Genomic DNA, 13,406 nt, shown 5'->3' with positions numbered 1-13,406 from the left:
GCTAGAATGGACATAGTCAATATAACTTTGTTCAGCACTTTTGAAGTGTTTTTTTATTTAACCTTTTATTTAACTAGCTAAATCAATTAAGAACAAATTATTATTTACAATGACAGCCTACCCCGGTCAAACTCGGGATGACGCTATGCCAAATGTGTGCCACCCTATGGGACTCCCAATCACGGCCGGATGTAATACAGCCTGGAGTCGAACCAGGGACTGTAGTGACTCCTCTTGTACTGAGATGCAGTGCCTTGACCGCTGAGCCACTCGGGAGCCCGAGTGTACGGTGACAGAATTAAGAACCTAGGCTGATCTTAGTGTTCTCCCTGTACACCCAGTCAGACCTGTAGTATAAATAAAGAGGGAATATATGCAGACAATGAAAGCTCTTAGAATTTTCGATGATTACATATCTCCCTGACATATTACATCATTTATGCAGCAGTATACAATTCATTTTTGGACTCGCCTTGTGCTCTGCTCACTTGGAACAGGAAGGTGGCACGGCGGTCCTTTTTGGGCTAACTTTGTCATCAAAGTCTGGCATTCTTCTGGTTTTATGGTGCTTTCAAGATAACTGGAAACTCTAGGTGGGGAAAAAGAAAGTTGAGTCATGATGTTAGTGGTCTTCAGGTCTACACCTGTTGTATTCGGCACACGTGACAAATAAACTTTGATTTCCCAGTTCCCGAGTTTCCAGTTGTTCTGCAAGCGGCAGAAGTAATGCTGGATTGACAGCATGGCCAATGTTGAATGTTTATAATTTTAAGCTGTGGAAAAATACCCTTAAACCTAAACTTGGATTGCACATCCACATAATAATAGACCAGTGATTGCTTTGCAACGCTTGAAGTTAGCCACGGATTCCTTCCAAACCACTCATTGTTGAATTTGCGATTTCCAACTTGTTGTGTAATGTTTATGGCCGATGAGCCACGTTACGTTTTATCTGCAATTTCTCTTTATAATTTCTCTTCATATGACAAGGATTGAAAAGGATTTGCCAGTAGATTGTCGACTTGATTCATGATGATGAGGATTTTGAAAGTAAGATGTTGACATTAGTCCAATTAAAGCTACTGTAGATATAATTTGATTTGACGTAATTTTATCTGTGACTAATGACCTTGAGCCTTGCTGGATGGGCACTTCTAATGTAACTCTATTGCAGCACCCAAGGGACTTGACTGTTCAAGCTCTCCTTGTAGATTGTCCTCATGAGTGACAGAACACTGAGTCAATCACGGTGTAAGTAGAGAACATTACCAACCCCTACGCTCCGTATTTTCCTCTGGCCCAGCACCACAGAAAGCACTGAGCTAGGCTGAAATGCCTGCATTTTGGAGCTGCCTTACTCAAAAAGCAAAAAAGAGACCAAGTTTGTATGCGGCTTCATTAACTCAATGACTTTTTAAAAACGTTTTTTTATACATTGTTTGCGAACTGATATGTGTCACTTATTAATGCAAAACAGGCTCTTCCCCACCTGCCCTGAATGACAGGTCACCACTGGTGGTAACAGTCATATAAAACCCAGCCCTGAAAGGAAACTTAGACTGAAAATCATTTGTATGACATAGACCACACATTCACATGGATGTGCAGGAAGTGTGCAGTTTGGATTTGTCACTTCATGCACAAATGTATCATACTTTGACTAAAACTATGACTCGCTCAGCTTTTATTGGGCGACCTGACCAAATTCACATAGAAATGTGAGTTATAGAGGAAGGCCCTAAAAATGGTCAAAGACCCCAGCCACCCCAGTCATAGACTGTTCTCTCTACTACCGCATGGCAAGCGGTACCGGAGTGCCAAGTCTAGGACAAAAAGGCTTCTCAACAGTTTTTACCCCTAAGCCATAAGGCTCCTGAACAGGTAATCAAATGGTTACCTGGACTATTTGCATTGTGTGCCCCCCCCAACCCCTCTTTTCGCTGCTGCTACTCTCTGTTTATTATATATGCATAGTCACTTTAACTATACATTCATGTACATACTACCTCAATTGGGCCGACTAACCAGTGCTCCCACACATTGGCTAACCGGGCTATGTGCATTGTGTCCCACCACCACCCGCCAACCCCTCTTTTACGCTACTGCTACTCTCTGTTCATCATATATGCATAGTCACTTGAACCATATCTACATGTACATACTACCTCAATCAGCCTGACTAACCGGTGCCTGTGTATAGCCTCCTCTGTTAGAGCCTCGCTACTGTTTTTCACTGTCTTTTTACTGTTGTTTTTATTTCTTTACTTACCAATTGTTCACCTATTTTGCACTGTTGGTTAGAGCCTGTAAGTAAGCATTTCATTGTAAGGTCTACACCTGTTGTATTCATGTTTTTGTGTGTTATTTCTATGCTCCCCGTCTGGTAGATATGTTTTTGTGTGTTATTTCTATGCTCCCCGTCTGGTAGATATGTTTTTGTGTGTTATTTCTATGCTCCCCGTTTTCTAATTTAGGTTTTGTACACCAGCTGAAAATACAATCTGTTTGGTTATTGAAAATATACTGTATTTCACTATATAAATTGCTTGTTTTGTCACAAACTGAAATTAGGCAAACTACAATTTTAGCAACCACGAAATGGCAGAGGGGTTTCTGCATATTGCACCTTTAAGTCGTCGTGCAACAACATCTGACCTTTCAGCTCTAAAGACTGAATTTCTACTGGTGTGGTCGTTTGATATTATATTTATCTTATTTTCTAGTAACCATTTTCTGTGTAACGTTGATGTAATATCTCCTAACCCTCAGAACTGGATACTGGAATATTTTTGCAATGTTCTAATGAAACTTGTCTTGAACATCAATATTGAACATTCAGAGAACATGGTAACCGCGTTCTGGGTAAGTTCTGTTTGACATTGGAACATTCCTATGGAAACGTTTTGCTAATGACTTAATGAGACTCTTAAGTGAATGTTCTCTAAAGTTTGTTAGCTGGGTAGCTATGTCATAGTTAGCTAGATCATTTTAAAGAATATATTATTAGGTAAATCGCTACCTTGCTAGTTATTTTGGCTACACTTAAAACCTGTTAACAAGCAAACACACTTATATTGCAGCTAGAATGGAGTGCTGGTTGCATAGTCCAAGTCCTTGGGAAAATGTTTTAGCTGGTTACTTTTGCATGGTCCCGTCAGGACCTGATCATCCATTTGCGTCAGCACATGCCATAATTGTGAACTTTTACACAGACAGTCGGCTACAGATAACTAGTACTGCTAGTAAAGTAATTGTGTACCACCGACAGTTTGCTGAAATACTGTAATACACCCTAGTTGACCACAAGGTGGCAGTAAATACCAACAAATTCATCAGAGGACCCATGAATAACAGTTGGTGTGGGCGTTTGATGGATGATAGATAGATACATGGAGTTTATTAGTCACATGTATAGGGACGCAGATGTAATTGCAGGCTACAGTGAAAATCTAATGTGCTGTGCTCCAACAGTGCAGGTCAAATAAAAAATCAATAAAAAGAAGAGAGTGAGACAAAATACAGATGATGATAATATATACACATGTACAACTGTGGGGGCGGGGTAAGAGTGAATGAAACAGTAATATAAAAAAGAATACTATATACTTTACATATTTACACTGTAGCAATGATAAATGTCCACTGGGGGTAGAATATCCATAAAGGGATATTCCAGCTCGATCCCGACGGGACAGGGGTAGCAGGTAGCTAGCTGCCTAGTGGCTGTTGAGCAGCCTGATGGTCTGGGGGTAAAAGCCTGTCTTGGTCAGTTGGGACGTCCCAGGTATCCCGTTTTAGACTTTTCCCATCAATTAAATTCAAAGGGCTTTATTGGCAAGGGAAACGTATGCTGACATTGCCAAAGCAAGTGAAATAGATAATAAACCGTAAACAATGCTCTCAAAAGTTCCAAAGGAATAGAGCCATTTCAAATGTCATAGTATGGCTGTATACAGTGTTGTAATGATGGGCAAATAGTTCAAGTGCAGAAGGGAAAATAATAAACATAGATCTGAGTTGTATTTACAATGGTGTTCTTCACTGGTTGCCCTTTTCTTGTGGCAACAGGTCACACTTTCCTGCTGTGATGGCACACTGTGGTATTTCACCCAATAGATATGGGAGTTTATCAAAATTGGATTTGTTTTCAAATTTTCTTTGGGCCTTTAAGTCATTTAGCAGACGCTCTTATATTTGTCTCTAATATGGTCATACATTTGGTAGGAGGTTAGGAAGTGCAGCTCAGTTTCCACATTTTGTGGGCAGTGTGCACACAGCCTGTCTTCTCTTGAGAGCCAGGTCTGCCTACGGCGGCCTCAATAGCAAGGCTATGCTCTCTGAGTCTGTACATAGCAAGGCTACGCACTGAGTCTGTCTAAGCTTTCCTTAATTTAGGGTCAGTCACAGTGGTTAGGTATTCTGCCACTGTGTACTCTCTGTTTTAAGGCCAAATAGCATCTAGTTTGCTCTGTTTTTTTGTTAGTAGTTTCCAATGTGTTAAATAATTATTGTTTTGTTTTCTCGTGATTTGGTTGGGTCTAACGGTGTTGCTTTGTGGGGTCTGTTTGTGTTTGTGAACAGAGCCCCGGGACCAGCTTGCTTAGGGGACTCTTCTCTAGGTTCATCTCTCTGTAGGTGATGGCTTTGTTATGGAAGGTTTGGGAATCTGTTTCCATTTAGGTGGTTGTCGAATTGAACAGCTCTTTTCTGGATTTTGATCTTTAGTGGGTATCGGCCTAATTCTGCTCTGCATGCATTATTTGGTGTTTAACGTTGTACACAGATATTTTTACAGAATTCTGCATATCTCTCTGGCCTACAGAACAGCAGATGATGTCTCATGAAGGGACTTTGCACTTTTGTCTCATAAAGATAGGTTTCCCTTCCGAGTCCAACCTCTACTGTTCCACATCTTGTAAGGAAGAAAATACTTGCTTTGTTTATACTTTTTTAACCTTTCCTGTTTGCGTATACGCGTTATGACAAAAATAGTCTTTGTGAATTTCCCCAGGCTTTTAAATCAGACTTTTATCTTTTCAGTCAGACAGCAGACTGATAGAGCCAAAAATCCATTTTTATTTTGGGGTGATCAGTACTGAGAATGTTTATGTTGGCAAGTGGCACACTGGTAGGCTTTCCATGCTTTGTGCCAAAAGCCCCCTGCACACTGTTGGGGAAAACTGTGACTATATAAATATGACCCTAATAGCCAACCCTGCAGGAAAACAAGGAGAGTGTTGCTCAGTGGACTTTGGACTACTAGGTAATAGGTGTGTGATTGAATGTTACCTTTTGTGACTATTGAGCTGCGTGCTCCTGTCTCAATCGTTATTCGCTGTCCTTCAGCCTCAATTATGTCAACATTTTCTGACTGTTACTTGCTTCCAGCCTATTCAGGTGTTATTGACCCACAGAAGTGTGTAACGGCTCTACCTCTGCTTAAGAATCATACCCCTGCCCGTGACGTCCAATCACAAGCCCCAGGGACCGACCTTTGTCCTTTTTTACAATGGACAGGTGTTGTGGGAGCAGAATGGTCCGTAATGTTCTAGAAAAATAAACAACTAACTCTATAATGTCCTACAAACCTAGATTGTAAAAGCATCTATAGTTTTTAGACCCTTTAACAATAGCATTCAGGTGTATCAATGTAATGTATCCAATGTCACATTTCCAACCCACGATGAGCTGTTTAGAAAGCTGATATCAGACATTGTGCTGGTGTGTGGGGCCTTTTTATGCATACGTGATTGATGTCACTTTGTATTCATTTGGTCTTAGCAGTCAGCTTGGGGGCAAAGGCCACTTTCACTGTGCCAGTGTGTGAGAGCTGTATGTGCTGTGAGTCAGTGGAAAGGCATCATAGTAGGCCCTGCCTTTGTTTGCCAGGTTAGTTTATGTACCACCCCACCTCCCGCTCCCCCGGCCTCCACTCTTCCAGTATTTATCATGAGTTTATTTCACCTGGGAAAAACTGTCTCTTGCCCCAGGTAAAGATTTCAGAGTAAATTACCTTCAGGCATGTACAGTCAGAGGGGTTTTTATGATGGAGAAGTCTAGCATAGCCTAGCAATCTCTGTTTTTAAAGCAGGTCAGCATCTGTAAACATCCGGTCCACACGGGTAAGGTCAGATAAAAAGGAAATCATGTCTAAAATAATCATTTGTTTTGTCATTGGGATGTTTTTTCATTTGAATGACCCAGGCTCCCGAGTGGCCCAGCGGTCTAAGGCACTGCATCTCAGTTCTTGAGGTGTCACTACAGACACCCTGGATCAAATCCAGGCTGTATCACTACCGGCCGTGATTGGGAGTCCCGTAGGGCGGCGCATAATTGGCTCAGCATCGTCCAGGTTTGGCCGGTGTAGGCAGTCATTGTAAATAAGAATTTGTTCTTAACTGACTTGCCTAGTTAAATGAATAAAATAACAAATATTTTAATTTACCCTCTAAACAACATTACATCCCATCAACATTACAGCATCTGAAATAATCGATTTAGTCTAAGCTCAGGTGTGACTGTTATCTGGTGTGTGGGTCAGAAATGTGAGTAAAAGCAACGCTGGCCTAATCACTCGAGGATGATACATCTTTGATGTCATTTACTGTACAAAGTGTGCATCAAAGAGGAAAAGCCTTCAAAAACATCACATGATTAGACCTAAATCATTTTAGGAAACACCTTTCCCAGTCTCCCAGGTGTTATTATTACGTATTATTATTAAGGAGTTCTACAGGCATTCTATTCTGCATTATTACATAATGTACCTTTTTACTGTGTTTGTTTAGAATGATGAGACAGAGGGAGAATGAGAGACTGGTGGTGATATGTGTGTTGTTGTACACACACCCCGTGTTGGGCTCAGGCCTCCATTCCCTGCATGTTTTGACCACTGTCTGAGAAATAGCCCTGCTCTGGCCATCCCCTGGCTTCTCCTGAGGGAACCACTGTGATTGTCTGGTGTTCCTGTTTAGCCCGGTTGCCTTCCTCAGACACCACCACCAGGCAGACACCAGTGAACCACCCAGGTTGTCTCAGCATCGCTTCATACATCTCCTCACACACCTCGGTGTTCCTGGTGTCGACGGAACACACCGGTTCCCAGAACATAAGAGTAACATAAAGCATCGTCTCACTTTATGAGCTCGTTGGCTGCCAGATGTCACTGGGATGTCTATTGGACAGGAATTTCTCACTGAGCAGAGACGTTCTCATAGCATCCTGTTGCTAGACCTATTAGTTATTACTGGTGTCTCTTCGGATTTGTTTCACATCCTGGCGCATTGTCAGATTGAATGACATTTGGATTCATGTACACATTAACACACACACCCAAAGGCGTTCTCCTTGACAGTCGTCATAACCATCCTCCTCACCTCCAGGCCGGAGCAGATCCAGTAACTAAACTCTCCCTCCTTTTCCCCACGTTATGGTGCGTTCCGTTGAATGTTGAGTCGAACCGATCATCCAGTTCAGGCTGTGGTTCTGTCGAAAGTGACTGGAGCAGCGCTGCTTGCCGTAGGTCTGTCGCTCACAATGTCTCTGCCATGACTGTCACTGACCACAGTCCTCATGATAGAAAATGGGGGAGGAGTGTGGTGTCTGCTGACCACCTGTAGTGACCTTTGACACCGCCAGTGCCACTCGGACACAATTCTCTCTTCTGCCCAGGTCTCTCTCTCTATCGCTCAATTCAAAGGGATTTATTGGCATGGTAAACATATGTTTACATTGCCAAAGCAAGTGAAATAGATAATGAACAAATAATGAACAATACGCTCATAAAAGTTCCAAAGGAATAAAGACATTTCAAATGTCATATTATGGCTATATACGGTGTTGTAACAATGTGCAAATAAATAAACATAAGTGTTGGTTGTATTTGCTATGGTGTTTGTATTCACTGCTTGCCTGTGGCAACAGGTCACACATCTTACTGCTGTGATGCACACCTGTGATATTTCACCCAGTAGAGATGGGAGTTTATCAAAATCGGGTTTGTTTTCAAATTATTTTGTGGATCTGTGTAATCTGAGGGAAATATGTGTCTCTAATGTGGTCATACATTGGGCAGGAGGTTAGGAAGTGCAGCTCCGTTTCCACCTCGTTTTTTGGGCAGTGTCTTCCTGTCTTCTCTTGATAGGCCGCCGTAGGCAGACCTGGCTTTCTCAATAGCAAAGCTATGCTCACTGAGTCTGTACATAGTCAAAGCTTCCCTTCATTTTTTTGTTCTTGTTGACTTTGCTCTCCCATCCCTCTCTTTTTCCTTGCCCTTATTCCCTACAATCTACTTTCCACCTTTTTTAGTCCTATGTTTTTCTTCCTGTTTGACTTGTCTGAACTCCCTATGTTCTTCGCTCTCGCACTCTTTCTCTCGCTCTCTCTTTTTCTCACTCACTCACACTGTCCTCTAGGCCTCCACTACTAGCCATACTGATTCTGAGTGCAGACCACATAGGAAGCGGTGGAGTGACACTACAGCTGTGGTCAGTGCAGTCTGCCCTTCACTATAGACAAGTGCTGTGTCACTGCACAATGCCACCTGTAGCAACGAGGCAGGAAGGCCAACGGAATCACTGGAACGACTTGGCCCAGTAACAGCAGTACAACAGAACACATGCTAGAGACAAGTGGTTCAGAGGAATCGAGGAAAGAATGTCAGGATTGTAGAGGTTGATTTCCTTTTTGAGGTCTCTCAATATATGAACACCGTTATCGCTAATCTGTTTTCAGACATGATCTGGTTTATATTGGAACATATTGTTGACGGTTTCAGAAGATATCGAAGTAACACCTTGACATGAACTCAAACCCAAACCATGTGGAAACGGGTCTTTTTGAAAGCCGTCACATTTGGCTCCATCACTCATGCGGGTCGGTATCAGCGTGTGACAGGGCCATAGTAGAAATGGTTAGCAGATGTTATTGCGAGTGTAGCGTAATGCTTGTGCTTCTAGATCCAACAGTGCAGCGGTATTGAACAGGTAATATCTAACAATTCCACAACAAAGCCTAATACAGGCAATCTAGTAATGGAATGGGAGGAGAATATGTAAGTATAAAATAATGGATGAGCAGTGACAGGAGTCTAAGATGCAATAGATGGTAAAGAATAGATAGTGAAGGATACAGTATGAACATATGAGATAATATGTAAACATTCTTAGTGACTTGTGTTCCATTTATTAAAGTGGCCAATGATTTCAAGTCTGTAGGTAGGCAGCCACCTCCTGTGCTAGTGATGGCTGTTTAGTGCTACTGATGGCCTTGAGATTGAAAAACAGCTTCTATCTCTGTCCCAGCTTTGATGCACCTGTACCGACCTCGCCTTCTGGATGGAAGGCAGTGGCTCGGGTGGTTATTGTCCTTGACGATCTTTTGTTTTGTCTTCCTGTGACATCGGGTGCTGTAGGTGTCCTGGGGGGCAGGTAGTTTGCCCCCGGTGATGCGTTGTACAGACCCGCACCACCCTCCGGAGAGCCCTGCGGTTGTGGGTGGTGCAGTTGTCGTACCAGACGGTGATACAGCCCGACAGGATGCTCTCAATTGTGCACCTGTAAAAGTTAGTGAGGGTTTTTGGTGACAAACCACATTTTTTTCAGCCTCCTGAGGTTGAAGAGGCGCTGTTGCGCATGTCTGTCTGTGTGCGTGGACCATTTTCAGTTTGTCAGTGATATGTACACCGAGGAACTTAACGTTCCACCTTCTCCACTGATGTCCTGTTGATGTGGCTAGTGGGGTGCTCCCTTTTGCTGTTTCCTGAAGTCCACGGTCAGTTCTCGCCCTCGTCAGGTTATCGTCAATGATCAAATATAACCTGATGTTTAATCATTGAGAACCTGATAAGGGCGAGTATTGTATTTGAGGTGTTACATGAGGTCGGTGGTGACCAGTATGGAGTAGTGGGCCGGCATCATCTGTGTTTCCTAAAAAGCACCCCCCTGCTTAGACTCTCAGCAAACAAACTTCCAACAGGAGGCAACAGTTGCTTCCTTCCCCCAATTAGGAAAGTGGTGGGTAGGGTCCTCCTACACATGTGAGAGGGGTAGGCTGTCTGTCCTATAGATAGCGAGAGAGAAGAGTATTGTGAGGACATCTTGGAGACCTGGTAACCCTGTGGGTGCTGCACAGAGAGTGAGGGGTGAAGGACAGTTCTCTGACTGGGTCTACTCTGCTGCGTGTCTATCCTAGCTGGCCGTCTGAGGATGCAGCGAAGGGGACATCGCTATGGCTACAGCAGGCTGTGGTATGTACCAGAGCCGATGCTCCCATACACCGTGTGCCACAGACGTATACGGTGGCACCTGAGCATGGCTCTCTCTGTCTGAATGGGTCTTTGGGGAAGGCACTGAATGACTGAGTAATTGTGTTTCTGAGGCACTTCCTGCACTACCATGATTGAGCGTTCACAAGGCAGGGGTGAGCTTGCGTTCTTGCATGCAGCATTGGACATTGTGTGGTTGTTACCTGGTGGACTTGTGGTGGTGTGCTACGTCATCTCGTGCCCTGAGATGTAACGGTCTTAGTAGTGTCACCTTTTTGGATTTGGGTGTAGGGTATGGTGTTATTCATGTTGTACTTGTTGAACAATCAATCATTTCCTGCCCTTTTTTTTCCCCATCTTCGTCTTGTAGGCCTGGACTGAGAAGAGGGAGCTCCTTCACCTTCCTCACCCCTGGACCTCAATGGGACTTCAGTCTGGTGAGTACAGCCTCCATCCAGTTCTTGTTTTTGTGTCTCCCTGTTCCCTCACAGGACCGGTACCTCGGCTCATTCCACTATCCTCCCCATTTTGTCCTGGCATTGTTTGGGACGATTATGGCTATCCGGCCTGTTTGTGCGGACAGAGAGTGCCTGTCCCTGTTATAACTCTGTCATAACTGTCTGTTTTGGCTTCAAATCTGGCCTTGGTGTTTTTCAACAGGCACGGAAGCAAGTGGACCTGTTCATTCTCAAAGCTGTAAAGTTCCTCTGACTTGGACCACAGATACTGACTCTGTGCACTTAAGTTTAGGAAAAAGTAATTCATTAGTAAACGATAATGACAAATGACTGATCCACTTTGGTCTTAGGTTTTTGAGGGGAGGTTTGGACTGCATCTTGGATGCATCCGGCATCACCTGTGTATCGTTATTCAGAACATAGTCCATTACTCCATAGTGGATGATGGTGTCACTATTACACATGTATTACTCATCTGGAATCTGCATAGTTCATGATAACCTTGATCGCCAAAAATAAAGGCATTCGAACTAAACCTTGAATTGCTCATGCAGCATCAGAAACCCTGTAAACTGATGATAACCATGCATGCATGCCAGTGCAGTTTGTTTAGGCAACTCGCAATCACCTCTGTGTGAGAGGTGACGTAAGCCCTCTGCAGGTCCATCTGATCCTCCATTCAGGAGCGTTTTAATTGCATGACACCCTCACACAGCTGATGCCAGGCACAGGACAGACTCTCCACACTACCCAGTGATCCAACAGTGAACAAACAAAGAAAAATCTTCCTGTTTCTATTTCCCCTTCAACATAATGGAATCAACATAGCTATTGTTCCTCTTAGATTGGCCGGCCTACTGTTTACAGTAAAACCTAGACCTAAATACGATCGCTGATTGGAAACAGAGTTGAGATTAGAGACAGGAACTGAACGACGAGGCCTGGACTATTCCAGGGTTTATGAGTGAACCCCAGCTGAAACCCTATCCATCGTTCAACTGAGTCGGGGAGAGGAGATGAAAAGCAGGAGGGATCGAGGAGAGGAGGACAGAGGCTCTTCATCTCGTGCCAAACGTTGCCTTTGATTCCACAAATGTTCTTTAACTGGCACGCTTAGCTCAACCACTACAAGCATACGGCGCTTGTTACCTAGCCCCCCCCCCCCCAACGACTCCACTATTATCTCCCCTTTATAAATCTACCCAAAGAGAGAGAAGTATAGACAGACAAGAAACTGTGGGCTCCTTTCTTCTCCTTTGTCTCCCATCCCCTCTTATCTCTACCTTGAAACTTGAATAAGGTCAGGAGGATCCTGTGCTTTGATGGGGGTAGGTAGGGGACTTTCTGGAGACTGGGGCGGGCATAGTACAGTTTAGGTAGGGGGGGGGGCTGTAGTGTTTTTCATATTATCTCAGACTACATTAGCAAGGCCTCAGGGCAGTTCTGTAATGTTGAGAATGTGATTTAGGTTTCCATCTCTGCAAAAAAAACTGCAGATCAAACCCAACTGCTGTTGTATGAATGTAGGCAGGTAATTAATAGGAAGGATGGCAGCTTTTTTGTCTCTCCCGGCGAGGTGTTCAGACAGCCAGAATGTCAGTCCGCATCGCTTTCCATGCAAACGTTCCCACTTCAAACAGGTGTGTGTGCCTAGGAATTGAGATTTGTATTTTGAGGTGCCTATATGTGTGTCCCTGTGTGTAAGTGCAAGCACCCTAATTCAATGACATCAACATTCACCTACCCAGCACATACCAAAAGACTGAGGTGGGGCACTAAGTATGATCACTGATTATCATAGTCTCTATTCTAGTATCTCTTGAGAGTCCATGGCATTCCTTAACACAGTGTCGACCCCACTGTCCCACTCTTTTCTAGGCCTACCTACCTCATAGCTTTGCTTTGCGCTGGTAATTACATAGGGCCAGCCAGGTTGTGTATTCTGGCAGCTGACCAGGTCATGGTTTTATGGTGCCATTATCACATGACGCACACAAACAGGCCAGCACAATAAGAGTGTGAGTGTGTGTGAGAATAAAGAACTCCACTGTTGCCTCCGTTCCAACCCCCACTCTGCCCTTTCTACACTTCTCTCCATCTTCCCTCTCTCTCCTTCTCTCACTGTGTCAAGCAGAACATGCTTAACAAATATCACCTAGTTCTTTACAGCTAATCCCACGTGACATTAATGCCCATTTTTTTCCCTCAGGCCTACACTGGGTTTGTTTAAAAGTTCAGTTTAGCCTAGCCCGTGACGTCATGGTAATGTAAAACTGTATCATTTGCATGGGCGACAGCAGTCAACATAGACTCAACTAACTGCCCTCAAACAAGCCCCGTTGCCTGGGGGAGGCTCTGAAGAGAAGACCCCTCTAGCACAGACTTCCATTGCATCGGCATTAGGTTCTAGGTTGGGGCGGCAGGCAGCCTAATGGTTAGAGTGTTTGACTAGTAACCGAAAGGTTGCAAGATCGAATCCCCGAGGTGACAAGGTAAAAATCTGTCTTTCTGCCCCTGAACAAGGCAGTTAACCCACTGTTCCCCGGTAGGCCGTCATTGAAAATAAGAATTTGTTCTTAACTGACTTGCCTAGTTTTTAAAAAATGAGCTGAGGAACTTCTACATTATGCTTCTAGTCCAGTGTAAACTATCCATCTAACCTGGCACACCCTTTTGATGATTTA

The 13,406-nt window shown here is 43.8% G+C and overlaps 1 protein-coding gene across 2 annotated transcripts in view; it reads left to right on the top strand.

Moving 5' to 3' along the window:
* Positions 1-13,406, top strand: part of LOC115133075 (neuroepithelial cell-transforming gene 1 protein-like) — a 34,070-nt gene that overhangs the window by 2,870 nt on the left and 17,794 nt on the right. Inside the window, exons 2-3 of one of the 2 annotated variants that reach the window (XM_029665933.2) lie at positions 10,192-10,246; positions 10,635-10,701. In XM_029665933.2, coding sequence (XP_029521793.1) covers positions 10,192-10,246; positions 10,635-10,701 — 122 coding nt within the window. The remainder of the gene's footprint in view (positions 1-10,191; positions 10,247-10,634; positions 10,702-13,406) is intronic. The other variant, XM_029665932.2, reaches the window with a different exon arrangement.

This window comes from Oncorhynchus nerka, linkage group LG8 (genome assembly GCF_034236695.1).
Source record: "Oncorhynchus nerka isolate Pitt River linkage group LG8, Oner_Uvic_2.0, whole genome shotgun sequence".
In the NCBI taxonomy this organism is placed as follows: Eukaryota; Metazoa; Chordata; class Actinopteri; order Salmoniformes; family Salmonidae; genus Oncorhynchus; species Oncorhynchus nerka.
Note: the sequence above shows the minus strand (reverse complement) of the source record. Positions and strands in the feature narration are given on the sequence as shown.